General features: G+C 31.5%; 3 protein-coding genes across 8 annotated transcripts; 2 read left to right on the forward strand and 1 right to left on the reverse strand.

The window, feature by feature from the left end:
• The first annotated feature begins 696 nt into the window (after nucleotides 1-696).
• On the forward strand, nucleotides 697-5,913 carry LOC25499339 (eukaryotic translation initiation factor 5B). Of its 5 annotated transcripts, none has more exons than XM_024769529.2 (9): nucleotides 697-842; nucleotides 1,256-1,921; nucleotides 2,015-2,122; nucleotides 2,216-2,316; nucleotides 3,676-3,766; nucleotides 3,858-3,968; nucleotides 4,049-4,117; nucleotides 5,335-5,394; nucleotides 5,513-5,913. In XM_024769529.2, exons 2-9 carry the CDS (start codon nucleotides 1,451-1,453, stop codon nucleotides 5,693-5,695), a joined length of 1,194 nt encoding a protein of 397 aa, XP_024625297.1. In that variant the 5' UTR covers nucleotides 697-842; nucleotides 1,256-1,450; the 3' UTR covers nucleotides 5,696-5,913. The 5 variants fall into 5 exon arrangements, with proteins under 5 accessions (XP_024625297.1, XP_024625298.1, XP_013450020.1 ...); XM_024769530.2 differs by having other exon boundaries at nucleotides 700-842; nucleotides 1,783-1,921; XM_024769531.2 differs by lacking the exon at nucleotides 697-842 and having other exon boundaries at nucleotides 1,485-1,625; nucleotides 1,783-1,921.
• A 94-nt stretch (nucleotides 5,914-6,007) lies between these two features.
• LOC25499340 (alpha carbonic anhydrase 7) lies at nucleotides 6,008-9,343 on the reverse strand. The gene is made up of 7 exons (XM_013594568.3): nucleotides 9,186-9,343; nucleotides 8,268-8,473; nucleotides 7,953-8,059; nucleotides 7,112-7,226; nucleotides 6,834-6,998; nucleotides 6,622-6,678; nucleotides 6,008-6,467 (listed from the first exon to the last, which is right to left on the reverse strand). The coding sequence occupies exons 1-7, from the start codon at nucleotides 9,277-9,279 to the stop codon at nucleotides 6,375-6,377; spliced, it is 837 nt and encodes a 278-aa protein (XP_013450022.1). The 5' UTR covers nucleotides 9,280-9,343; the 3' UTR covers nucleotides 6,008-6,374.
• A 7,379-nt stretch (nucleotides 9,344-16,722) lies between these two features.
• Nucleotides 16,723-22,306, forward strand: LOC25499341 (tryptophan synthase alpha chain). 2 transcript variants are annotated; one of them, XM_024771449.2, is made up of 10 exons: nucleotides 16,723-16,901; nucleotides 17,116-17,319; nucleotides 17,690-17,836; nucleotides 17,910-17,975; nucleotides 19,103-19,211; nucleotides 19,587-19,663; nucleotides 20,252-20,329; nucleotides 21,386-21,463; nucleotides 21,848-21,907; nucleotides 21,995-22,306. In XM_024771449.2, exons 2-10 carry the CDS (start codon nucleotides 17,131-17,133, stop codon nucleotides 22,127-22,129), a joined length of 939 nt encoding a protein of 312 aa, XP_024627217.1. In that variant the 5' UTR covers nucleotides 16,723-16,901; nucleotides 17,116-17,130; the 3' UTR covers nucleotides 22,130-22,306. The 2 variants fall into 2 exon arrangements, with proteins under 2 accessions (XP_024627217.1, XP_013450023.1); XM_013594569.3 differs by having other exon boundaries at nucleotides 16,724-16,901; nucleotides 17,113-17,319.
• The last annotated feature ends 881 nt before the right edge of the window (nucleotides 22,307-23,187 follow it).

Here is a 23,187-nt window from a genome sequence, read left to right on the forward strand (position 1 = left end):
ACAGATGCATCCAAAATAATTCCCTCGTAACTTATGAGTTTTCACGTCTTCTACTTTAACACACATACTTCCCATGTTTCATGAATGAATGACCATGCAATGTGTGAGGTACTTACGGTAAGGTAACTCTCGGTTGTTAGGTCCAGACATCACTTAAATTGATCCTCCAATCACATCCTTCAATGATTTTCACATTCTTTTCATAGTCCAGTTCTAATTTTGTCTTCCTTTCTTTTCGTCACATTTTGATGAAATGAACCATTCAATCTTTGTACCCAACCTCTCTCGCCCGCTGCTCGCAAAACATTTTCTCGTGTATCAAGCTTTTGATATGTTGTAAACGCGTTTGTCAAATCTTCATGTATCTGTTCATTGTTGCATATCATATTGTTTTAAAAAGAAATCATAAGTTTCAAAATTTTGAAAATTTAAATAGATTATTTTGAAATTTTCAATCATGCAAATTAGACATTTTATCTTCTAAAACTTCCAGTTTGAATATTCAAACGACATCTTTCAAAATACCAAGACTTCTAACAACTTTTGACATTTAATTTTCTTACACATCAAGATGGGGGTGCGTGATTTTTGTAAAAAGAAAATATTTATTTTATTTTATTTGATAAAAGCAAGGGTTTAATGAAAATATCAACTGTTTGGGGGTAATAGTTATAAAATGGAGGGTATGAAATATAATTTTCTAAAGAGGGCCCAATAATATAAAACAAGAAAGAAAAAAAAAAGGCAAACGAAAGGATGGTAGAGGCGCTCGCGGTGGTCGGCGAGAGGTGCATAGACGGTGGTGCAGACTGCAGAGGCGTGCCAAGAATTTTCCTTATAAGGTAAAGTTGTCTGTATCTAAACCATGTTGATGAAGAATGTGAATATTTGATTTCAATTTATTTGATACATTCATGTGATTTAAATTGAACTTCATCACTTACTCTAAATAGAGTAGAAGTGAGTTATCATAAAAACTATTAGTGTTTCTCATTATTGTGTTTCAATCAAACATATATAACTCTTGTTTGTTAATAGATATGATATGATACTAAAACTTTAAGTTTCTTAAAAGAGAAAAAAAAAAAATACATTTTTAAAGGAATGTCATACTTATCTTTGAATGTTGTTTTTACAATGATTGGTTTTGGCATCTAAAAAGGCCTAGCGGCGCAACCTGTTGCCCGAATGTGTAATGTATATAACATACCTAAGCATCTTATCTTATAGTCAACTAATTAATAACATTGTCAAGGAATGGCCAAGATTCTTTCACCTTTCCCTCTATGTCCAAGATTCATAGTTAAGATTCGTAAAAGCCGTGATCCAAGGTTATTTGTTGGGACTCTCATAGTTGTAATTTCTAGAAGAGATGATCAAACTTTAATTCTGAGGAAGGAGGATTGTATAAGAAGGGTTAAGCCGCGGCGAAGAGAAACCCTAGATCGCTATGGAAAACCCTAGTTTGCTCGGTGAGGGAGAGGGATATGTCAGCGATGTTGATGAAGCTATTGAAAATATCTCTGTTCCAAAAAAGGTTGAAAAAAAACATCTCCGTTCCCCGATTTGCTTGATGATTGGGCATGAGTTGAGTGGCAAAACTGCACTGCTGGATTGTATTCGAGGTACCAAAAGTGATAATAATGATTTTCAACATTATAGGGCTACATATGTTCCTGCTAAGAATATACGTGAAAGAACTAGGAAATTGAAATCTTATGAAAAAATCAAAGTTCCTGGTTTACTGTTTATTGATACTCCGGGTTTCATATCAATCCCCAGCTTAAAGTATCGAGGTTTAGCTCTATGTGATATTGCAATCTTGGTTGTTGACATTAATATTGGGTTACGGCCACAGACAATTGAAACACTAAATCTTTTAAATATGTGCAAGACAAAGTTCATTGTTGTCTTGAATCAGGTCACTATTTTCTTCCTTTTTTATCACCATTGCTTTCAATATTTTTTGTTTACATGGTTCTCAATTATGTCGCACTGTTCTTGCACATTGTAGGTTGACAGGATTTATGGATGGAAAACATGTCGCAATGCTTCATTCCCCAATGCATATATGAAGCAGTCTCGTGATGCTGAAATAGGATTTTGTTCTATGCTCAATAGGGTAGTATACGATGTTTATTTTGTATCTGTCAGTTATGGTAGATAATTTTGGTTATTATTTGCCACCTTAGTTTTAATTTCCTTTCATGGCTAGACTATTTGGCAGTTCAGACAACATGGTATAGTTACAAAGATATGTTATCAAAACAAGGAAATGAGAGAAACGGTCAGCATTGTGCCAACAAGTGCTATAAGGTAAAACTCTTTCACCCCCTCTTTTATGCTAAACACAAATTTTGATTGTTAGTTGCGCCTTGACTGATTTTGGAGCCCAGTATTAGTTGGGTTTTTACCTATCTTGTTATATGGTGAAGCTTGCATTGAAATGAAGTTAGTTTTTGGTATGATGAATATTTCCTTTATCATTGCGAGCCACCAAAATCGACAAGTCATTTGAAGGGGGGATTTCAATAGAGAGAAAGACTAATTTACCTTTATGTTTCATTTTGTTTAATGATATTTTAATCAACACATTTAAATTTTTTATAAACCTATGTTTTCTCCCCTCAAAATCCCTTCCATATTAGAGAGCCAAAATGTAGTCAAAAGTAGGGGTGAACAACAGGTCAGTCTCGGTTGAAAAATGCACATCCGTTCATAACCACAGTTGATATATCAACATCCATCACCGTTTGTTTGGGACCATCCCCCAACACATATCTATCAGTAGAGTCCTTCTCTTGCACTTTTGACCACCAAATCAAGAAAGGAATAATATAAAAGTGATAAGAAGGTTGAGTGAGTAATGCAGATTGTGAGGATATGTGTTGGGGGGGTGGGCGAAGGTTCATAGAGAAACAAGGGAACTTTTGAAGACAAGATGTGAGGAAATGTTAGTGAAATGAAAAGCTAAAAATGTTGGTAAATGGAAGAAAAAAAGTTAAGTTTAATTAAGTAGAAAGAATTGTATCCCACCCACAATTCAACCAAACATTGTTTATTAGTTGTATATTACTTCCAATTTGAATGAAGTTGTGCAATGCATAGTTAGCTTGTCAGCCTTGTCTTGCTTTATCACAGAAAAGGAGCTAACATGGCACTGGTATGGTCAAATCACAGAAATTTTTCACTACTTGCATCATATATCCGGTCGGATTCTGTTTGTCTTGGGTGAATTTTCCATATCCGATTCCGCCCATGCTTAGGGGCATGGGTCCGTTTCACTGGCCCGCGGACCCGACTCATCCATTTGAACCCGACCGCATGCCAAAATTTTGTGCAGTTAGTGCGGTTTTGGGCCGGGTTAAGTTCTTTTGTCCAGCCCTAGTCAAAATTGATTTCATTTCCCTCCCTCCCAGAAAGTTGAATCCAATCATCTCTATTTATATTTGGGATCTTCCAAAATCTTGTTCAGTCTGTTTGAGCTCTACCTGCCTGTTTGAGATCTACCTAAAAGTATGGTGAATTGGTTCGAGCAATCTTCTCGGGTGGGTGTGTGAAAAGAGGAGACCCATCTCCATTTATCTTGGATTCTAGCTTGGTTAGAAATTTGCCAAATATAAACTTCTCTGTGATTCTTTCTCTATTGATGATATTTTTGAACTTATATTGCAGTGGTGAAGGAATCTCAGATATGTTATTACAATTGGTTATGTGGACCCAAAAAACAATGGTTGAAAAACTTACATACAGGGAAGAATTGCAGGTAGACTATATTGTCACGTCATTGAAGTTGGTCGAATACTTTTTGATTGTTAACTGCATAGACTCAATTGTTATTTGTTTGTGGATACCAGTGTATTATTTTGGATGTCAATGATTTTGAAGACTGTGGAACCACTCTTAATGTTGTTTTAGTTAATGGTGTTCTACATGAAGGAGATCAAATAGCTGTATGTGGAAGGCAGGCAAGCATCTCTGATTCTAACTGCATCATCTTTTATTAATACTTACACTCTGCTTCTGCCTAACGAACTTTCTATTATAGGGTACAACAATTGTTACTTCAATTCAAGCTTTACTGAAAACTCCTCCATTGATGGAACTAGGTGCTAAGGTACATTTACATCTTCTGTATTTTATTTATTTCAGTATCATATTTGTTGCTTGATTGGAAAATTGTAACTTAGGTGCATTATTTTCTAGTATATATGTGAACAAGAGACTCTCTTGGGTCCGAGTTAATATATTTGTGTTTATTTGGTATTAAAGGATGGTTTTGGATGGTAAAATTTGAGTGAGTTCTAATGAATGCTTAACTATTGGAAGTTAAGTAAATAACATTGAGATTTTTAACATTGTGCTTAGCATGAAGGAGTGGAGCTTAAAAACCAGAAGCCCAATAATTTGATGGGTGATTCTTAATGTTAATTTTATCAATTCTAGCTCAAATGATTGAGTAGAAATGTTTTCTTTGTTAAAGGGATCTAACTCTAGAACTTAAAGCCATTGCTGAGTGGTTTTAAAATGGTAGTAAATTTGAAAGTTTAGATGAACGCAACTAGTAGGCTTGTAAGAGTTACATTCTTTAAAGACATTGGTTAGAATATTACTTCTAACCAATAATATTCTAGCATGTCCTCATCTAAGTTTTATTTTATACTTACTCCGCAGTTATGATATTCTGTAGCTTAACATGTTCGACCTTTACCTTGAGCTTCAAGGCTAAAACCTTGCCGAAATCTAGTCTCCTAAAAACGGAAATTCACTAGCAGGATCGAGTTTTAACATAAGATAGTTTAGCTTGAAATTCAGTACAAGTTTGACAATTAGTGTTTTTGCATGTGATTTAACTCACTTGTGTGATGTACGATATTAAAACTATGTTTGACACGACAATGCATGTATTGTAGCCTGTGTCTAGCTCTTCTAGTGTGTGAGAGTGAATGCTGACATGCTTCAGAGTTCAGGCTATGAAAAAGTACTTTAGTTTTCATGATGTGTTAAAACTTTGAAATCAACATTTAAGACTTCCTCATAATGTTAAGACTTGCTATAAGCCAGAAATGCTCCAGCAAGTATAGTTGTTCATACTTCATATTATGAAGGGTTTTTCAAAGTCAGAAACTATATCAATCAAGGGGATGGGAATCACCTTGTTTGAAAGGGTCTTTGATGACTAGTTTCTTATACGCCACAAATTGTAAATTACCGGGATGAATGAATGAACTCCTCGTCGATGTATGTTATTTTATTGTCAAATGCCAATTATTTGTTTGCTGTAATATATTCTAAAACAATGAATTAGATTTCAGATTTGTGGTCTAATTTCAGGGAGACTATATCCACTGCAAAAAAGTCAAAGGTGCGAAGGCCATCAAGATCATTGCTCAGGTACTTCTTTGGGATATTGACTTCTTTGTGCCTTTTTAACTATGTCTTTCTTCATTCTAATGTTTTTAAATGTTTCAGAGAATCGGAGTTTTGGTATGATATTTGTATAATATTTCAGGGACTTCAAGATGCTGTTGTTGGCTCTAATGTATATATGGCGAAGCCTGATGAAGATTTCAAAGAAGGAGAATTGGTGAAGGGCGAGACAATGAGAATTATTGGACTCCAAAACTATATTATATTTTTGGGTCTGATAGCTGTTGTGATGTTGTTGTTGCCTTGGTTATATCTAATGTGCTAATGCTTGTTGATTTAAACGCGAAAGGTTGTCTTTAGCTTTTTAGTATACTTACTTGCAGAACAAATTAAGTATGGTTTGGGATGTTGATTTTGGAGAGTCCATGTTTTGTGATTATCATTAAGAGTTTTGTAATCAAAGTCTGTTGTGATAGTGTTGGGGTTGCCATGTGATTGTGTTCTCTTTTCATATGTGACAGTTCAATTCAAGTTTTTTTTTTTTTACTTTTGACTGAATGACAGTTCAATTCTGCTCGAAGATCTTACATATGATTGCTGATAGATTTGAGCAGTTCTATTAGAGAAAGATAATTAGGTAGGACAATTGCGCGAAATAAGGCTGTGATGGAAATTTTATCCGGATGTAGTAGGACATTTCATGTATGTTTGGATGAGTGACGAGATTCTGAAAATCACGGTGAGAGCTTCACAAAGTGAGAGTGGGTCACTATGATTTTCAATCCCACCACTCATTCATTCAAACACGCAGACACTTTTACAATATTAAAAAATTATGCAAAAATAATAATTATTAATCGTATTGTATTTGTTTCCGCCCACGGAAACACATTATTACACATGCTAATGGAATGGAAATAATTACATAATCAAATTAATTCAAAAGAATAACAGATACAACATACATCAATATTTTACTTCAAAAAAAAAAAGAACAATATGCATCAATAGTTTGGTATATTCTTTGCTTTTGGGTCGTACAGTTCAATTTCTCGCTGATTTAGGATCTGCACCGGCCTTGCATTCCTTTTTGCATACTGTGGTGAATGAAGCACATAATAAGGATTAGTTAAAGTTGAAGTTCAACCAAAAAAAATCTACCAATAAAAGTCTCTTTTTTATAATCACCACAGTTCAATGAAAACACTTCATTGATTATTCCTATACACTAATAATCACAGTAAAACTTACATATTTAAGTACGGAATTCTTCAGTAACTTTACTTGTCCTCTTGAAACCGTTCTTATCTAATGAGGAAAAATGGATTCTAATTAAAAGATAATCATATGATATGATTAATAACGAACAAAGAAAATTGGAAGGCACATCATTAATAATCAATAAAAATGGATTATTTGTAGAGAGATAAAAATATATATATGTATATATAGTATCACCATACCTTGTTATTAATGGTCCAAATGATACCTTCAGTGCAAGGGGGAGCAGTGAGTGATCCCATGTATCTGTAATACATCTTTGCACTCTTGAATATTTTTGAAGGATCAATAACCCCTATGCTTTTCTCTTCTTCTTCATCAGGAACTTCTATTATGTAATTTACCAGCTGACATATATGTAAATATACAAGATTATGAATGTATAAAAATTAAAAAATAGATTTAGGATTATATATTTTTGAACCATATTTTTTATATAATAATAATTTTTTATTCGTACCTTGGAGAGAAATGGATCAGGTGAACCATACTTGTACAAAACACCAACAACAGCAGTCTTGTTTGTTCCATCTGGCTGAGTGCTAACATGAACCATGTGTAACTCTAAGTCATACCTAATGTTTAAAGACCAAAGTTAGAGTTTGTGATGAGCAACAAATATGATTATTATTGTTGAGCAAAAACAAAATGATGTTTATAGAGAATAAAGTTGGTTTCTTTTTAGTCATGATTTTTTTTATAAATTATTTTTGAAAGAAAAGGAATGTGAAGTAAAATTTAGTTGCTTAACTTTTTAACAATGTTATGTTTCTCTCAGCAATTGATCATATTGATGAAGTGAAATAAATTAATTTTCCTTAAAGAAACTCTTTTCAAATTTTTTTCATAATAGCCAGGTCAATTTCCTTTACAAAGAATCAACCAAATTGTTTTAAACCTTCTTCTACTCAAAACTCATCAATCAAAATAATAATGATAATGATAATAATAACAACTCCATATTCAAAATTTAGTCTTAAACTTTTAAAATCAGCTATATTTTGTCAAAATTTCACCAAATCTCCAACTACTAAACTTTAATTAAAAATAATTTTATACCTCAAATTCATTGTACACTCCCAAATATTTTAATAAAAAAAGAGAACTCAATAGATTTAGTTGGAAAAAAGAAACTTCAATAAAACCATATCTGTTTGATTTTTAAAGTAGAGAGAATTGGTTGATTAAAAATAACAAAATCAGTGATAAAAAATCACGTTGTTGAAAAATAGAGAGATCATGTAAAACTAATGAAGCATGTGATGTATAAAAAGAAATGGCTAAGAAGAAAGGAAAGTAACCTCCTGCCATTGATGGTATGTTCAGATGGCCAGTGCCAATGGCTTTGTTGAAGGAAATAATGTGTTCCATTGATGTCTATGTACCCAACATCCCCTTCCCAAGTAACCTACAATCATTAATTGCTTATATAATCAGGGTAGTGTTAAGAACAATAATAACAGAAAATATTTATTGATAAAAATAAATTGACAAAATTTCTAAGACAAAATTTCCACGTTGAGGTTTTACATGTTACCATTTCCCATATAATAATAATAACCAACCATGCATAATAACAAATATGAGTGTTCAATAAATAATGTTTATGTACTTACTGCAACATCATGACCCCTGTTGGATATAGTAGCATGTTGAGGCTTGTAGTTCCTCTTTAGATCCCCAAACTCTGGGATCATCACACTCACTCTGTCACTCGACAAATCAATTGGAGATTGCATCTCCCCTTTACAAGCTGCCCATTCTCTTTTGAGATCACCCCAATGTCTAGGTCCCTTTGCACTTTTTTCATTATACCCGTATTCTGCATTGCACCAATATAGGTATATGAGTTGCGTCTTATATATTGAATATTTAGATCATTCGTAGTTGATGTCAGATAAATCACCCACACTTGAACTCAACAATTATCTCTTAATATGATCTTTATGTTGCTTTGGACCAAATTTATTCTTAGGGAAGTTCATATTTTATTGGTTAGTTATGTTTTTTTTTTCCTTATTGAATAAAAAAAAACTGTAGCATGCATACAATTAGAAGTACTTACAAATTTGCACGAATTGAAACTAAGCTTAAGATTAATTAACCTATAACACCTTAAATTTATTCTTATCATAAATAAATTCATAACATTCAATTAAAGCAATATCGCTTAAGATTAAACTTAAAATATCATGTCAAACATAATGAAATTGTTAAATGCATAATATATATATATATATATATATATATATATATATATATATATATATGGGTTTTTGCTAGAAGCCACCCATGAAGGTGTCTTTTAGCAACCCACACCTCAAGGTGTGATTTCCACTTTTTAGTTATAACTTTGCTAAAAGACACCTTCATAAAAATTAATTGGTGTCTTTTAGCAAATGTTCATAGAATAACTTGCTAAAAAACACCTTAATAAAAAGTGTCTTCTAGCAAAACCATGTATATAATGAAAATAATTTTATATAAGAAAGCACCCGAAAAATGAGTGTGAGAGAAAGAGATTATATTAATACCAGGGTCATCACTAGCTCTAGTTAATGTCGAATAAAATAGGATGGTTATTGATAATAACACAATTGAAAACAAAAAGTGGTTTTGGCGGTTCATGTTTGAGATTCAAAGATTGATTTTTGTTTATAGAACTTCAGTGGAATATTAGCTTTTGGATATGATGAAATGTGATTGTCGAAATATTTAGTACACGTTCTATGGTTTTTATAGATTGCTAGCCTCCAAGTACCGTAAGATTTGGTCAAGAAGAAACAAGGGGGAAACTTTCTAATGAGACCAACATTTTATCTTAAATAATTTAATATGAAAAAATTACATAGTCCTTCAATTCAATATAAAGTTTTAAAGAGATATGAGAAAAACATAAAAAAAATATATTTAAAATCATCAATTGTAAAACTTTCAAAGAGAGCTTAAAATGACAAAAGACAAAAACATTAATACGATAGAGAACAAGTTTAAACTCACATTATATTTTTATTTTTCAACATCAATTAGTGCATGTTTGGTATTGTGATGGATTCATTAAAATCACGATAATTCATCATAATTTTACAGAAGTTAACGTGTAAGTTTCTTTGCTCTTTAATTTTTTTTAGTGGGTTTGGTATTTTTAGTTTATTACGTCTCCGTTGTCGTGGACATGGTCATTATGATCTCAAGAGTGCGGGTTAAAAGATTTTGACTTTGATTATGGTGAGTACAAAATCAAAAGCTTTAGGTATTGATGTAATGCAAAGGTAAGAACATGTTAATGAACAAATCGATGTAATGCATATATTGAAGGTTTCAGATTGTTTAACGAGTATAAATAAATATATATCTTGATTAATTAGTATGGATGAAGATATTATACATTCGATATTAGAACGAGTATGTGTGTATTATTATATTATTCACAATTTTTTTGTTTAAAATCGTCTTCATGTCTCTCCAGATTTTACCATATACGTTGCACTTAGGAGATATATTATTATTAGCAATTTGAACGGGACAAAAACAAAATAGTTAAACATTTAAATTCTCATTCAAAGAGACGTAACTACTCATATCACCAAATGTGGTAGAAATTATCTACCATATATACTTCCGCAGACTCTAACTACTAACTACCTCAAGAATATTTCTTACGCGGCTAATGAGATTGAGAGCCAGCATGTTTGAGAAAATCAATACTTTTATCTCCACCAGTTACATACATAGAGAGTTTAGAAAGAAAAGAAAAAAAAAAACAAAAATAGAGATAAAAAAAATAAAATAAAATAAAAAGAATAAGAGTTTAGAAAGAAAAACAAAAATAGAGATTAAGGGCCTGTTTGATTAACTTCTGCTTTTTAGTTTTCTAAAACTATTTTATAAATCGATTTTCAAAAACAGGTTTTTAGAAGTAAATAAAAAAAAAACTTGTTTGGTAGTTCTATTTTTAAAAACTGTTCTAGAGAAGAGAAAATTAAAAAAAAAAATTGTTTGATGAGTTTGTTTTTGCAAATCCCCATTTTTGGAGTTAAATTTTTGAAATAAGACTCTAATTGCAATAAATGTGATATATGATAGACCAAAAAAAGTTTGATCGTAAAAAAAACTATTTTTATGTATATGATAAATTAAAGGACCAAAAATATAATTAAGTTTTATAATTAAACAAAAAATTATGTTCACAAATTCTACCTTAATTGACAAAAATGTCAAAATTGTTAGTTTGGATGTTGTGCTCGACTCCTTTACTTATATGTGTGAGTTCTAAATTTTACGTGATTGATGTCGTTTCGTCTATCTAAATAAATTAGGGTTAATAGTGTTTCACCCTTGTAATATAGGTCATTTCCGGTTTTACCCCCTGTAAAATATATTTTTTTTGGATTTCGTTCTTGTAAGTTGAAGATTTTTTGTTTTGGACCTTCATGAATTTTGACATTACAAAATCGAAAATATGGCATGGGTTAAACCGAAAATCGCTCAAATTAACAGGGGGTAAACCGAAATTTGCTCAAATTACAACGGAATAAACCGAAATTTGGTCAAATTACAGGGAGTGAAATTTTCATGAAGGTTCAAAAGCAAAAAATCTTCAAATTACAAGGATGAAATTCAAAAAAAAAAAAAATTACAGGGGAAAACGAAAACGACCTATATTACAGGGGGTAAAACACTATTAACCCAAAAAATTATTAACTAAAAGAACAGTCGAAAAAATTACAATAAAAATAAATTACGACAATAATATGCAATCCCAGTAATTCAAATTATTACGTTGACACTTTTTAGCATAATATATATAATATAGAAAGAAAGTTAACGTATTCTCGTAAGTTTAACTCAGTTGGTATAGATATTGCATATTATATTTAGAGGTTGGGGTTCGAACCCTGGACACCCCACTTCTCCATAATTAAATTGTGTGAGTTAGGCTACTTAACAAAAAAAATTAAAGTAAAAAATAAAAAAGAATATTAAGTTGGTACATTACAATTTACAAAGCGTCAAAGCCATATCACACTGTTCAACTTTTTTACTTTAGCAAAGCAATTTTTTCAATTATATTGTATTCTATCATGCATTGCCAAAATTACAATACTGCCATTAATGAAAATTGTTACTTATCTCCATGTTTTCCCTTTTCTCTAAAGAATATAAAATTGAAAATAGAAATCGGAAACATCTTTTAGCAGTTTTGCTTTTTCAGTTTTTTTTTTTTTTGGTACAAAAAGTTAAATGAGTATTTTGTAGCTTTTTCAGTTTTAAAAACCATTAAAATGAAAATAGTTTTCTAAAAAAGTTTTTAAAAACATGTCAATCAAACAAGTTTTTTTATTCTATATTTTTAAAAACAAAAAAACTGTTTTTGAAAACTGAATCCAACAGGCTCTAAAAGTCTTAATAATTTTCCTTTGTTAGGCAAATTATATGGTACACCAAACAATTTGAGTGTATTGGTACATCAAATCTTTAAAGTAATAGTTAAATGAGTTATTTTTTGTAGAAAAAAAATATTTTCTATCACCTATAATTATAATAATTAAATCTTATCTACCAAAAACGTCAACACAATAAAATTTGATTTTTCTGAATTCCTATTACTCATAATTGAGAATTTTGATTATTTTTTACTATAAAATGTAGAAAAATTTAGTATGATTTTTCTAAAAAATAAAATGATGTTTTTTCTTATAAAATATATATGTCAACAAAGACCTATTTTCTTTCATAAAAAATGATAGTTAATTTATAAAAATTGTAAGCAAAAGTACCGGTGCACATTAATTTACGGGTGTACCGTAGAAGTTTCCCCTTTGTTATGCTATCTAGATGCTTAGTCATTAGTGTTGAATAACATTATGCTTCTTAGTGCACTTGTAGTGTTTACGGCTGTTAGGTTATTTTGCTTGTGTTTGTAATTTGTAACTATGGGTGTGCAAAGTCCGATATCAAATCATATCTATTTATAAATAATTTATATGAATTTGGATTTATAACCATAATTTATTTAAATTATTTTTATAAAGCCAACTTATAAATAAGTATGGTTTGGTTTATAAAAATATCCATATTAAAATATTGGTTTAACAACCAGTTATTCGTCATTCAAAATTGATTTTTAAGACCAAATTTTACATTAAAAATCTAATTTCAACATTATAAGTGTGTAGTGACTGAGATTTAGTGTTTCCGTACCGTCAACATTAAAAACAGTAGAGCATTGCTATATATCTAGATAGATATTGTCCCGAACATATTTTAGCCAATAAAATTTGTTTTTTGGTGGAATTCAAGGGAGGAAAAGTGTATATATTAGGAAAGGCATATAGGAAATACACAATCGTGATATCCTCGTGAGGATATGTCTTGCGATAAGTATCATTCCCCAAAACAGTATGAAATAGAATGAGCAAAAAAAAAAAAGGATAATGCTAAAGTTAGTAAAACGCTTATAAAAAAAACATAGTTAGTAAAATCAGATAAAAATGATCCAATAAATAATAGTTGTAGTGTGTGTGGAATATCTCACTGTCGAGCATAAATGAAGGAGGTTTGAAAGGATGCTCTGATGGCAACTGAATCCTTCCATGATATCCCTATCAAACATGATAAAATTATAAGACAAAATAAACTAATGATACTATTCAATTATCAAATCCCAAAGTTCCAAATAAATCAGTAAAAAAGATTATTCAGCCAAGAAAAAAATTAGATACATAAAAATTAGATACTACTAATTGAGATTCTGACTCTTTTTTCTTCTCATAATTGATATTTTTATTAATATCACCTAGCTCAACATCATCACTATACACTCTTCCATCTTCTATATAAGATTTCAGTGGATACTCCAAAATTTAGTGGATTATATATGGGTTGGTGATAGTTTGGAGGGAGTATTTTTACCATCTTACATAAGATAATCACTTAAAGATTTTGATCAACGTGAATTCAGATAATTCATGGATAATGAAAATACTCATATTTCCCAATTTTAATTTATTATATCCATAAGTTGAGGTTGTATATGCACACCAACCGCAAAGGAAATAAAAGTGGGGATGAGATTGCAAACTTCAACATTCATATGAATCATTTAAATTTGATTGTTTTGAAAACTCCTTCTACCATCTTCGACTATACTATTTTGGATTGATAAAGAAATACTTCAAAAATTTACTTTCTTTTGGCTAATACATATGAATAAAAACTTTACTTTATAAATTAATTTTATGTTTTTTTTAAAGGAAAATTAATTTTATCTTTTTTTTTTAAGAAATATTTTTTATTACATATACTTTTTCTTTTACATAATATCTATATATTTATAGAAGGGAAAATTACATTTGTCATCCCTTAACTTAATTTCAGATAAAAATTTTGTCTTTTATCATATTTCACGCCGTTTACGTCCTTTTAGTCAATTCTCAATTTACATATGAATTTTTAATATTCAAATATATGATTTTAGTTTGAATTTTTTTTTAATGTTCAAATCTATTATTTTTTATTTTCATATATGAATTATAGATTTGATATTTGAAAATTCATATACAAACGGATTAAAAAGAGAAAAATGATATAAAAAAATAAAGATGAAATCGTTATACGAAACTAAGATACGATACAACGAATGTAACAATGTCTTTATATAATAATTATTATACACTAGCGAAAAGGCGAACACTCTTTCCGCTCTTTTTATTGCGTAAACATTTAAAAATTATAAACGGTGTTTTTTATGAAATTTTTATTTTAATTAAAAGTAAAATTATAAATGGTTGTTGCATTCAAATTATAGCAAATTAAATTAACCATGTTTACTATTTCAATGACATCAACAGTATAAAAAATAATATAATCTAAATTCTTATCTTTGTAATGACATCAACAACAATCATTATTATATAAAAAGTTGTTTAATTTTTTCATATTTTCTTTATACTCATCTAGTTTGTTACATTTTTCAAAGGATAAAGAAACAACAATCTTAATAAAGCAAGTATAGATATACTCATCTAGTTTGTTACATTTTTTAAAAGATAAAGAAACAAAAATTGTACATATAAGGCTTAAATATGTAAATGGTCCTTGTAAGTTCGCGCATTTTTTGTTTTGGTCCCTGTAAGTTTTTTTGTTTTAAAACAAACCCTGTATTTTGATAACCTTTTGGAAAAGGTTCTTGCCGTCAGCTTTCGTCATCAAAAATGTTTTGGTGGCTAACGGAGGCCTACGTGGCAGGCTCTAAGTTGGCAAACGTTGATGAAATGGCATGAGAGGGACTAAAACCAAAAACGAAAATTGACATAGGGATGAATTTAAAAAAAATAAACATCAAATTCTGAATTTTAAAAATCAAACTTTCCATCTTCTTCCTCTCACTATTCTTTGTTTCTTCTTCCTTCTTCCTCTGAATATTTTCCCAATCTCCCATTTTCTTGCGCCCTTGAAGGAAAAACTTATTTCCTCCAACAAGATAAAATATGATCAGATTTTAAGACTAATAAAGCTTCTCCATACTGCAACATCCTAAAAAGTATCATTACTTTTAAACTGTGTCATGTTATTAAAACCTTGATTATAACATTGCAAACAAGCCTTTTGATTCATGTTAAGCTGCTGAAATATTACAGTATACAAAGCTACAAAGCATATACGCAACAAAGGCCAGGAACTCTTAATAAAACAGCCAAATTTACAAATACCTATATTTAAAAAAGTCTCATATTAGATACAGTTCTTAGCTTCAACTTCTGCATAATTTACAAATATTTATGTTTAAAAAAGTCCTATACTAGACACAATGCTTAGTTCCAACTTCTGCATAATTCTAGCCTTTTATCCACATGCAATAGCCAGGATAGATATCTCATGAATTGTGGCCAATTCATTCCCATGGAGTTCCAATTCATGTCAATTCAATCCAGAATTCCAATTAATTTAATTGCAATCCATGCTAATTTATCAAATTCACATTCCAATTTATATATTGTTGTTTTGTGTGTCTCCTTATGTGTTCTCATCCTTCTCGAAGCCAACACATCTCGCATGAGCACCATCGACACTACACATCGCCATATGTACCCTTGAAATGATTACTCTTCCAATTATTCATCGCCGGAGTACCATTCCAATTTATAACTACTAGCAGCCTGAGATGAAAACAAACATATTCAGCTAATTAAAAAGTGAAAAAAATAAGAGAGCAACAAAGTATTACAACAGCAAACTCACAATATAGGTTGGGTATTTCCAATATCTCCTTTTAGGGTTGTCAAGTGAATTGGATATGAACATTCTCATAATTTTGTTGCAACCACACATAGGTAACTCATTGGATGATGATTGAGTAATGGAATTAGAAGACATTGTTGAAGGAGATGAGTTTTGGTTCAAGGGAGCAAGGTATGAGAGAGATTGGGGAAAGTTTGAGAGGAAGAAGAAGGCTGATATTTGAGAGGAAGAAGAAGACTGAAAGTTTGGTTTTTAATTCAAATTTTGATGTTTTCGTTTTTTAATTTCATCCCTGTGTCAATTTATGTTTTTTATTTTAGTCCTAGTACTCTCACAACTTATCATCTCTCATGTTATCTCATCAATTTTTCCAACTCATGACCTGCCACGTGGGCTCCGTTAGCCACCATGACATTTTTGTTGACGGAAGCTGACGGCAAGGACCTTTTCCAAAAGGTTATCAAAATACAGTGTTTGTTTTAAAACAAAAAAAAACTTACAGGGACCAAAACAAAAAATGCGCGAACTTACAGGGACCATTTACATATTTAAGCCTACATATAATCATATATTGTTTGTTACACTTTTATTTTAATATTGAATTTATATATATATATTTGTTATATGTGTTATTTGTATTAAAAGTTGATGGTAATTTTGAAAAGATAAAAAGTCAATCAAAATAAGCTATTTTGAATTTTCTTTATATAGATAGTATAGATTTTTTAGGACATATGATAAAATCTTCTATTTTGTTTTTTGAAGAAACACATATGATAAAATGTTGAATATCCATATTGAGCTTATTTGTGTTTACAAAAACACTGAACAACAAACGTGGGCAACTACATTAAATTAAAATAAAACAAAGCAACAAAACGCTACCACTACCGCTTCACACTTGTAGCATCAGAAACAACAAGTTGTAGTCGCATTGATTTCAACTCGCCGGTAAACGCCACCGGACTTCGTCGTCGGCCGCTACAAACATCACAACGGCACTCCAGGTTGTTTTCCTTTTCTCTCCACAATTGATTCAAAAATTAGTGTTAATTTTTTCAACCAATGCAAAAGCTATTGTTTTTTTTTTTTTTTTTTTTACTAAATTCATTCATAGACTAATTAAATCTGTGGTTCGATATTTGACTTTCACATTGATTCATTTTTATATCAATCTAATGTAATAATAATAATAATAATATTTTGGTGTTTTTTCAGTAGTATTGGGAAGTTTTTATGGCCATTGCATTCAAGTCATCTTGTTTTTTGCAATTCAACAAACCCAATACCGGTTTTGGGCTCAGCTTTTCGTCGAGAAAACCTGTCATAATCTCTGTAAAGAGATACACTTCGGTGGCTGCTATCAAGACTATGGAAACAGTTGGGATCTCTGAAACATTCAACAGGCTCAAGAAACAAGGAAAGGTGAGTTCTTATATTCATTACATTTTCTATGCTGATTCGAATCCATCATTTTCTTGAAGTGATTTGTTTACGTTCATGCAAAAGTGAGTTGAATTATAAATTTGTGTGTAAATATCAATTCTAGAATTAAAAGCTACAAATCCTAGCTTCAAGTAGAATCAATTCTGAAGGTGAAATCAATTATACTCGAAAGCAATCAAACATGTCAGAATCAATTTTTGCCGTTCTAGAAGTGAAACTAAACATATTGCCTGGTTATAATAGATTAGTAATTATGATTGTATATATTTTGTACCATGCCAACTTAAAATACTGTTAATTCTTGACTTGAAATGATTATTTTTTAAGAAGAAAATGTGTTTGTGTAAAGGTGGCTTTGATCCCATTCATCACAGCCGGTGATCCCGACCTTTCAACCACAGCAGAAGCACTGAAAGTTCTCGATTCCTGTGGATCTGATATTATTGAGCTTGGCGTTCCATATTCTGATCCTTTGGCAGATGGTCCTGTTATTCAGGTTTCATTCTTTCTTCTTTTCTACTGATATTTAGAATGATTCGCGAATCAAACTGACATGTCTTTCTGTTCAGGCTGCTGCTACACGAGCTTTAGCAAGGGGGAGCAATTTTGATTCAATTATTTCTATGTTGAATGAGGTAATTTCTATGAAACCATTTGCCATTTTCTAAGTCATAAACTATATCTACTTTGTTGGAAATTCCGCCTAATTGTGACATTTGGGTTGCCTTCATTGCAACCTCCAACACCTTCATTGTGTTAGGTATGAAGGGGTGGGTTTAGTCCCACATTGCCTTGACATATGAACTATGTAGTGCTTATAAAATTTGGGTAGCCTTCACCTTACAAGCCTGTTCTGTAAGGTTTAATTAGACCCAACACAAATTCTAAGATACTTGGATGCGGCTCTGCTGCAACCATTGATTTTCATTCACTAGGATGAGGCTCTGCTGCAACCACTGATTTTCATTCACAAATCATTTATTATTCTTTCCTCTTATATTTAGTATTTGATAAATTAGTTGCCTAAATATCAAAATTTGTTAATTTACGAAGATTGAATCACTGATTTCTATCCTCCACCCTTGTTCTTGAAGTTGAAGAGGAAGGAGAGACTTATAAGCCCTCACACTTATAATTATCATGGGAAAAATCACTTGAACAAACCCTATTTTTGCAAGCAGTGATGCTCTTGTGTTTTGTAAACATATTCAAACCCTGTTAGGTTTTTGTAATACAAGATAATAGGTAAATAGTTAATATCTAATGCTTATTGTTCATAAGTAGGGTGCACACTACAAACATATTTGAAGTTTTAACGATATTTTCTTGTTTTTGAATAAGAGAGAAAAGGGAGACATATGATGAAATACCGTGCGTCTGAATAGCACAACGGAAGATTTATTATAAAGGAGTAAAGTAGCTTAGAGACTAAGCTATGATATGTTTACAGAATGGATATTCAACATAATATTCTATCCTAAGTAACTTAGAGAGTAAGCTAAAATATATTTACTATTTATTTATATATCAACACTTGTGTCTCAATTTCATTTCATCTGTTCATTTAATCTCATTCATCTTATTTGAACTCATAAAACCATGATGTACTCCACCATTTTGAACCTTTGGCAAGATATCTTTTTGTGTGCATTGTTATCTAGTTAAAACCATTGGTCTAAGTGTCTAACTAGGAGGAGGAGTTCTGAAACATTCTCTTATGAATCATGGACTGATTATCATTTTCCAATGGTTGATATGGCAGGTTATTCCACAAATATCTACTCCGATTGCACTGTTTACTTATTACAACCCAATCCTGAAGCGTGGTACTGGAAAATTTATGTCCATCGTAAGAGACACTGGCGTTCATGGTGAGACTCAACTGATGTGATGGTTTGACTGACAAATAACATAGCATATTAAAATGACATTGTGCATAACTTCGTTTGGTTTATTTTCTAAACACGTTCTTTGATAAACAATGTCATAAAATGTGTCGGCAAGATCAGGAAACTGTTTAAAATTCTTATGCTATGTGGTATACTAAAAATCAGATTTCTGGGTTTTGCTAAATGAATATCATTATAAAAAAGAAAGCGTCTTAACGCTCTTCTGTCAAGGTTTCTATATCAGCCCAGTCTACTTAGAAATTGCTTATGAAATAATTTTTTTTTGTTTTATTTTCACTTTTTCTTCTAGTTTGGTAGTCGGGATAATATTCTTTTCTTTATACCCTATGTATGCAGGGCTTGTAGTCCCCGATGTTCCTCTGGAAGAGACGAAAACTTTAAGGGAAGAAGCTAAGAAGCATGGAATTGAACTGGTGTGTGCCTACCTTTGAAATTCTCTTTTACTTGGTTTTTGTATTTCATGTGGATATCCTTATATTGTTGATCATGATGATAGAGAAATAATTGTGTGCTTCATTTTATTTGTTTGTGTTGGAAATTTCACCTTCATTGCGGTCTGCCCGTAGCCGACTAATTGCGGCCTTTGATTGTCTTCATTGCAGCCATCAACACCTTCATTGTGTTAGGTGTGAAGGGGTGGATTTAGTCCCACATTGCTTAGAGATATAGCCTGTGTAGTATTTATAAAGCTTGTTACAAGCCGGGTTTTTTAAGGATGAGTTAGGCCCAATATAAAAACACGAGAGTTTGTACTATGAAAATTTGAATTTATATATGAATCCAGAAGTTATGCATGATGGTGATTGGACCAATGAAATTTTGTTTTGAAACATAATTGTATCCTCTTGTGTTATACTTTTTGCAATGTTGTATAAATTTGACGGTGCTGTATTTTGTCCAACATTTTCTAATATGTTTATTTTTTGTGTGGCTAAATAAATCTATGTGCACATGGCTATAGTTAGTTAATTTGGTGTATTTGCTTCTTTGATGTCATCAAGGTACTCCTCACGACTCCCACCACTCCGACAGACCGGATGAAAGCCATTGTTGATGCTGCAGAAGGATTTGTGTATCTTGTAAGAGCTTTTGTCAATCATGCCATCTTCTTTTTTGCCGTCTATTTCTTAGATCTATAAAAAAATAAAAAAAAACACTATTTCCAAAACAAATAAAAATTGCTATATGTTTATCTGTGTTTCTCTTATTTTTAGCAGTTTATTAGTTTAATTGTTTGTAAGATGAGATGTTCACCCACTGACTGCCATCCTGCTCTAGGAAACATATTTTCTCCTGCTACTAAGCTGATGAAATCTGAATAATTTTGAGCTTCTCTATTCATTCTAGAGCATTGAGAACACTCTAAGATATGGTTGTCTCATTTCTATTGGTGCCATCATCAAAGCAAAAATGCTAATGGTTTTCAGTTATGCATCTTTATTCATTCTAGAGCATTAAACACACTCCAAGAATTCTATACTTGTTATGGTTGTCTCATTTCTATTGGTGCCATCATCAAAGCAAAAATACTAATGGTTTTTAGTTGCACACTAAGGAGACAACTGTCTTTCGCTCTGAATTAATACATTTTCCTCTGGCAATATCGATTTCTATTTTATTTGTATGATTTCACAATTTTACACGATTTCCTGCAATCAAGATATGAATATCTCAGCAAAAGCTGTGAGGACTATTTATTTTTTCTTAAACAATGAAGGTTGCTCTTTGTAGCATTTACTAGGCTGGAATAGGACAAAATTTGATGTGGTAGCCAGCCATGGAAATGAACTGACATTTTTACATTCTTTTGTGAAATGGTCATACTTTGGTGTCATCTAAATAGTTTAGGTTTCTTTAAATAATCCTTCATAACGTTGTTCAACTTCGGTTATTTTACTGCATGTTGAAGTCTTCAAATATTTACTTTAAATTTTTTAGGCTAGACAAAGAGATTTATTTTCAAACAATTTTTTTAGCTCACTTGTCCAATAGGGCTAGGAAGTTGACAGTGATAATAAGTCGCTTAGAGTTGAGAAATAGAATACACTGAAAAACAAAAATATCTTGCATAACTATCTCAGTTCAATGTGCACCGGCGGTAATTGTTGTTACCCATTTGTTGATTTAAATTATAGGTGAGCTCTGTTGGGGTCACTGGAGCCCGAGCGTCAGTTAGTGGTAAAGTTCAGGCCCTTCTGCAGGACATCAAAGAGGTTTGTCTCTGTTCATTCCAAAAATGAATTTGGATCGACAGCTGCCAAAATATGATGCAGTTGCTGCAGTCATGAGATTGAAATCATTAGATGAAGCATAAATGGCTCAAATTCTGAATTTATATTTTAAGTCTAATTTGCCAAGTTAAAATACTCTTTTGATCTTAATCCAACGAATCTGAATCTTATGACAGTAGATTGCAGGGGACGCAAATCCAGTTCAAATTTGTTTCCCCTTCTATTTCAACACCTCCTCATTCTTTATTGTTTCAAGAGCTGAAAACTGGTCAACTAAGATTGATACAGCAGTATACCATAGAACTTGGTGAATCTTGATATCCATGCTCTTCATTGACTTTTTTTTGTTTTGTTTTATAAATGAAGGCAACAACTAAGCCTGTGGCAGTTGGTTTTGGGATATCAACACCTGAGCATGTGAAGCAGGCAAGTACTTTGTCCATATTACTTTAGTATGCTTCTACTTAAATTTGGTTGAATAATTAATCGAATCAATCAAATAAATTGTTACAGATAGTGGGATGGGGAGCTGATGGCGTGATTGTTGGCAGTGCTATGGTGAGGTTGCTTGGTGAAGCCAAATCTCCTGAAGAGGGACTGAAAGAACTGGAAAAATTCACCCGCTCCTTAAAATCAGCACTTGATTGAAATTATGTATGAATTATTACAAACTTCCAGTAGTTTTTTGTTGTCGATCCATTCTAGTAGTTGTGGTCTTCATAAATGATGGATTGAATAGGATCTGTTCCATTTTTTTATACAATTTTGAATATGGCCAAGTTTTTGTACATTTTCAATTATGAAAGGATATTTTCGTTACTGAGATTGATGTTTAATGTTAGATTTATCTCCTTTCTTTGCTGAGTTGTGCCTAGCCAACTGGTTCCCAATCCCATAAGCATTTTGCATTTTTTTTTACAAAAGTTCTGAGATTGATCAGTTGAACACTGATTGGATCAGCTACATCAGCATCTTTGATAAATTTGGGCAAGCGCATTATGATAATTGTGCTGTCAACAACCTACATTGAAAAGACAGAGATATTGTGCAACATTGCGACAAACTCGAGAGAAATTATATTTTCACGCACTTTTGACTTATGCATTTACAAAATCAATATTTTTTTTCCTTAAAATCTTTCACACGTGACTGTTAATCAAAAGAGTTTAAAACTCTGAAAATAAATGTTCTCAACTCAGTTTTGTAGGGTTAGAAACTTCTCCCCCTTCTTTTAAAGATAGTTGATAATGATGTACTCGTCTATTCCTTTTAAGAAGCTACTTTTATCCCACTGATTTTTTAAAAGCTGCACCCTTCGAATCTACCAATTTAGACGGGAAAAAACCTTGTTTTTTTCCTAGTCCGGATGCTACATGCGGACAAGAGTGTTTATTTTATTTTTCTTCACTGTTTGGTTGAATAAAGGAGAAGGAGAGCCAAAGATCCATATATTATTCTGACAAATACATTTGTTTAAAATCTTTATCAAATCTAATAGTTTGTCTAGGTCTTGAAATAAGAAAACTCTCCATCTTAATTTTTCTATATCAAAAAAATACGTTTCCACAAACACAGCACGTTACTCCCGATCCATATTGTCTATTTCTCTAGGGTAGAGAACACTATTGCAATTGCAATATCTTCCCTTGTGTACTCTTTGAATGCAACTTGAATCTGTTCGAAGTTGTTTCTAAACATAACAATCC

The sequence above is a fragment of the Medicago truncatula genome, chromosome 7 (genome assembly GCF_003473485.1).
Source record: "Medicago truncatula cultivar Jemalong A17 chromosome 7, MtrunA17r5.0-ANR, whole genome shotgun sequence".
Lineage (NCBI taxonomy): Eukaryota > Viridiplantae > Streptophyta > Magnoliopsida > Fabales > Fabaceae > Medicago > Medicago truncatula.

Bases quoted from the DNA above. Each gene is read 5' to 3' on its own strand.
- LOC25499339 (XM_024769529.2), top strand. From the start codon at position 1,451: ATGGAAAACCCTAGTTTGCTCGGTGAGGGAGAGGGATATGTCAGCGAT. The intron at 1,922-2,014 runs GTCACTATTTTC...TGCACATTGTAG, and splicing joins TCATTGTTGTCTTGAATCAG to GTTGACAGGATTTATGGATG. The intron at 3,767-3,857 runs GTAGACTATATT...TGTGGATACCAG, and splicing joins CATACAGGGAAGAATTGCAG to TGTATTATTTTGGATGTCAA.
- LOC25499341 (XM_024771449.2), top strand. From the start codon at position 17,131: ATGGCCATTGCATTCAAGTCATCTTGTTTTTTGCAATTCAACAAACCC. The intron at 20,330-21,385 runs GTAAGAGCTTTT...TTTAAATTATAG, and splicing joins CAGAAGGATTTGTGTATCTT to GTGAGCTCTGTTGGGGTCAC. The intron at 21,908-21,994 runs GCAAGTACTTTG...AAATTGTTACAG, and splicing joins CACCTGAGCATGTGAAGCAG to ATAGTGGGATGGGGAGCTGA.
- LOC25499340 (XM_013594568.3), bottom strand. From the start codon at position 9,279: ATGAACCGCCAAAACCACTTTTTGTTTTCAATTGTGTTATTATCAATA. The intron at 6,679-6,833 runs GTATGGTGATAC...TTTCCTCATTAG, and splicing joins TTTGGACCATTAATAACAAG to ATAAGAACGGTTTCAAGAGG. The intron at 6,468-6,621 runs GTAAGTTTTACT...CATTCACCACAG, and splicing joins AGAATTCCGTACTTAAATAT to TATGCAAAAAGGAATGCAAG.